General features: G+C 40.1%; 1 protein-coding gene across 1 annotated transcript in view; it reads left to right on the forward strand.

Moving 5' to 3' along the window:
- Positions 1-5,000, forward strand: part of LOC122255468 (Na(+)/citrate cotransporter) — a 33,652-nt gene that overhangs the window by 25,367 nt on the left and 3,285 nt on the right. The window contains exons 5-8 of the mRNA XM_086546425.1: positions 1,676-1,809; positions 2,589-2,675; positions 4,126-4,332; positions 4,813-4,932. Of these exons, the coding sequence (XP_086402551.1) occupies positions 1,676-1,809; positions 2,589-2,675; positions 4,126-4,332; positions 4,813-4,932 (548 nt within the window). The remainder of the gene's footprint in view (positions 1-1,675; positions 1,810-2,588; positions 2,676-4,125; positions 4,333-4,812; positions 4,933-5,000) is intronic.

Consider the following 5,000-nt stretch of genomic DNA (forward strand, 5'->3'; position numbering starts at 1 on the left):
TAATATCTTTCATCTTTATTATATATCGTATATAGCGAAATATATATATTTTTTCTATCATTTCGTTGCCCAGCATGAAACTAGTTAATGCTAGCCTTTATTTACTATCTTTCATCTTTATTATAATATCGTATATAGCGAAATAATTTTTTTTTCTATCATAGCCTCAAGCGTGCCAGTTTCGTTTACTTTTTACTCTCTGCTACTAGTCTCTCGAGCTCAAGCAGTCGATGGTCGTCATAGCAACTGCGTGCTTGCTACACGCATAATTCTAATCTGAGTTGCCTCCACGAAATGCGAATACCACACATCGGAATAGCAAAGCAGCTACCACTCCATGAAAAAGAAAAAGTTTTGCACTGGTCGTTACATGTAAGGTTGGTATTGATAACACGGCTGTTACTATTTTTTTTTTTTTTTTTTTCTCTCTTTTTTTTTAGTCAGAGGGGTTTTGTTTACGAAGGGACTTAATATTCAAGGTGTTTTTTTTTATTAATCGATAAAGGGGGCTGCCACTAATGAAGGGGTTGATATTAATTTAGGGGCTTACTAATGAGGGCCGATACTGATGAAGGGACTGCAGCTAATAAAGTTATTTTTTTATTAATGAAGGCGGAAAACACTAATGATGGGGCTACTGAAGGGGCTAATAAAGTACCAGTTTTTAATGACGGGACTTTTTCCGTGCAAAGAGAGGTCGCCAAACTCAATTACAATAATAGTCAACACAAGATAATAATCTGTAGCTGTTATTTTTTTTTTCTTTCTTTCTTTCTTTCTTTTGTCTAATAGAAACCGAATAGTAAACTATTGCATATTACTTGATGCAATACGAACACCCGGTTTATCGAATATTCTTGCAACCTATCTTGCGTCATATCCGATGTCCTTGAAGCATTGAGCATCATTTGACCTTTGGCCGGAAAGGATGCATTTGTTGCAATGTGTGTAATTAATTTTCTATAAAGTCCCTTTGAAACATGCCTGACTTGTCATGCAGCGTCTGCTTGCGAATTATTGCAGTCGTGCGCATATTTCAAGTCCTAATGAAATGTATATCCAGTGCAAGAACTTTTGGAGTTGGCTTCTTTTGCTTTATTTATTGATTATGTGTCTTTTTGGTTACGCTTTACGACGTCAGGTGTTTGGAATGTTATTGAAAGGAGTGTATGATACAGAGGAAGTCTTTGGTCAATACGTGCATTCATTCATTCATAAGGTGGAATGATTACGAAATGGGACGCGCGACTGAGGCCCGACCCTTGGGTATTTGCCGGGCATTGGCGAGCATACCCTTTGTGTGTGTGTGTGTGTGTGTGTGTGTGTGTATGTATATATATGTATATATATGTATGTATGTATGTACGTATGTGTGTGTACATGTATGTATGTATATGTATGTATGTACGTATGTGTGTATATATGTATGTATGTATGTATATGTATGTACGTATGTGTGTATGTATGTATCTATATATTTAGAGAGAGACAGAGATGTGAATAAGAATATGAATATGAATATTCATGTGCATATGCGCACATGAATATTAATATCACTGTAGATATAGATATAAAACATAAACAACGCACATGAATATTTATACATATATATAAAGTTGAGTATGTATATATATAGAAAAAAAAATAAGTGTCGCCTTTCCCACCGTCTGGCCAGGGGCGTGAGGTGGAAGTGAAGAAGACTCGAGTTGTCGCCGTGCCCATCGCAGAGGACTCGGTCGTGGCGCCGCGGAACCAGAGTCGACTTGCGCTCTACGAGTCCAGCGCCTCCATTGCGGAAAGCGTGTCCACGTGAGTACGGGGGGAGGTGGGGGGTGTGGTGGGTGGGGTGGGGGGGGACGTGTGTGTGTGTGTGTGATTGTATTGGGTTTTGGATTGTTGTTTGTTTCTGTGATTGAGAGTGATGCTGATAATGAAATTGTAGTGTAGGGATAATTTATAGTTTTTTTTTTATAATGATAATTACTTGGTTGTTATGGTTACGAAGTTCTAACGTTAAGAGAGTTTTTATATTTTCATTCGTGAGGCTAAAAGGCCTACCGACGAGAAAATTAAAATGTAAAATGGCAAGACGAACTTAGTGAAAATGTCCAGTGTCCTGATTTTTAATGATTTCCACGAATTCGACATTAAATCTGAATAATTTCCAATTATATGCCGCTGAATTAACACAATTTACATGAAACCGAGTATCGATAACGGACAGATAGCAAGATTTAGCCTCCGAGTGGATTTAAACATATCTATTTTTGTTACTATTATTATCAAGATTGTGTCCTGATATGCATCCCATCTCTTTTGCATGTGGGTCCTAAGGTTCTAAAGAAAAGATCCCTCCAAAATTCCTTCTGGGTTCTAAGGTTCTAAAAAATAAAAAATCCTCCAAAATTCCTTCTAAGCATCCTTTAGGTTCTCTAACGGTTCCTCCTAGTCGACTATACTTTACTTTTCTAACCTCGCTTACCGCAACTCTTCTGGTCACAAACTACGTAATTAGACATATAGAAAAAAAACACAAACAGCTATATGAAAGGGTTTTCATTTTCTCCCCCAACATCTTACGGGTGAAGGCCTCGAAAACATGTCCTTCTAGACTGCAAGGAGGAGGTCGAGAAGGAGGACCTCGACTGCAAGGAAAGCCTCCTCGGTGTCACATGGTTTGTTTGTTGTCTTAATCTATTGCTTGCTGATGATGACCGGCTGTCCTTCTTTCGACTGAGTCTGTGTATATTCACGTGTTTTCTTTCTTTCTTTCTTTCTCTTTCTTCTTCTCTCTTCTCTTCTCTTCTCTTCTCTCCTCTCCTCTCTTCTATGCTCTTCGCTCCTTCTCTCTCTCTCTCCTTCTCTCTTTGTCTATTTCTTTCTCACCCTCTCTCGCTCTCTCTCTCTTTCTATCTATTTATCTATCTATCTATCTATCTCTTTCTCTCTCTCTCTCTCTCTCTCTCTCTCTCTCTCTCTCTCTCTCTCTCTCTCTCTCTCTCTCTCTCTCTCTCTCTCTCTCTCTCTCTCTCTCTCTCTTTCTCTCTCTCTTTCTCTCACGCTCTCTCTCTCTCTCTCTCTCTCTCTCTCTCTCTCTCTCTCTCTCTCTCTCTCTCTTTCTCTATCTTTCTCTGTCTATCTATCTATCTATCTATCTATCTATGTAATTCAGACTCTAACTACCCTGTCAAACTCTCACTGTATGCATACTGTATGATATGTATTTATTTGCGTCCGTGTATTTTTCTATATTTTCCAGAGCACGTGAGGCACCTTCTTGTTGCTAAAATTTCTGTGTAAAAGCGACTATGACAGCTTGTTGCAGTGTTGAAAACAACTATTGATTCTTCTAGCTTGCTACCTTGATCACACGCTGTTCGGATAAGTTTACTTTGGGGATGTTATGCTTGCTTGGGGTTGGTATGCTTGGTATTAGGGTATTTTTTTCTTTTGGAAAGATATGCTTGCTTTTGGGATGGTTTACTGGCTTTGGGGATATGCTTGCTTTTGTAGTGATATGCTTACTTTTCCGATATGTTTGTTTTTAAGACGATGTGCATTTGTTTTGTCAATGAGCATGTGTGTTATAGGAATGTTTTATTGAGATTACCGTGTAGAAAATAGCGCCTTATGTTGTTCTGTGTTATAACCAGATGTTTTTTTATGTGAAAAATGTTCTGGTGGGACATCTTAATATGTAACTTTCACGACGGGTATTTTAATTTGCTACTTTAATTTGTGTGAATTCATTAAAACATACACACACACACACACACACACACACACACACACACACACACACACACACACACACACACACACACACACACTCTCTCTCTCTCACACACACACACACACACACACACACACACACACACACACACACTCTCTCTCTCTCTCACACACACACACACACACACACACACACACACACACACACACACACACACACACACACACTCTCTCTCTCTCTCTCTCTCACACACACACACACACACACACACACACACACTCTCTCTCTCTCTCTCACACACACACACACACACACACACACACACACACACACACACACACACACACACACACACACACACACAACCCTAAATACCCACCCTAACCCCGTAGGTCTGACGAGGCGGCGCCGCGGCTGGAACAGAAGGAGGCGGTGTCCCGAGCGCCCGAGCTGAGCGTCCTGACTGAAGCTGACGATGCCGACTCGGATGCCGTCAGGAAAATGTTCTTCCTGTCGGTGGCGTTCGCGGCCAACATCGGGGGCACGGGGTCGCCCCTCGGCTGCGGCCCCAACCTCGTCGTCATGGGCATCCTCCAAAGGTTCCTCTCTCTGCTTGAGTGAAAAACTCCTCTTTTGATCACGATGGTAAACACAGATTCCGATTCACACGCTTCGACTTCTGTCTGTGTGGCTGAATGAATCGAATCTGTGACCTGGAGTTGTGCTTGAGGGTATTAGGGCATTTCTGTTGTATTAGATCATTCTTAATTATAAAGGAGTTTGGAGGGGGAAAAAATGTATAATTTCACAACACGTTTTTTTTTTTTTTTTTTTTTTTTTTTTTTTTAATGCAAGTGATTATGTGTCCATGTTTTATTTCCTTATTCCTTGAAGGTGATAAGTAAATGACACGTGAGTAAATATCTTTATTCACACAATCTCGTGTTGCAGATACCAAAAGTGCAAAAAAAAAAATTCCCACAGCAAATTCCAAATCATAAATGATTATAACGTAAGATCACTTATTAAGGGCATTTTAATGGCTTAATATCGACTCTCTTTCTCTCTCTCTGTCTCAGCACCTTCAGTGAACCCACGGAACTAAATTTCGCTACCTGGATGCTGTTTAATGTTCCAGGGATGATCTTCAACATGGTGCTTGGATGGTGCTGGCTGCAGATTCTCTACATGAACTGTGGGTGAGGATGAAACCTTTCTTCTTATAGAAAAATATGCAACGGAAGGGTGTCTCGTGCACCTGATAGTT

Source organism: Penaeus japonicus, unplaced genomic scaffold, assembly GCF_977035675.1.
Source record: "Penaeus japonicus unplaced genomic scaffold, GWHDUDI00000001_assembly GWHDUDI00000018, whole genome shotgun sequence".
Classification (NCBI taxonomy): domain Eukaryota; kingdom Metazoa; phylum Arthropoda; class Malacostraca; order Decapoda; family Penaeidae; genus Penaeus; species Penaeus japonicus.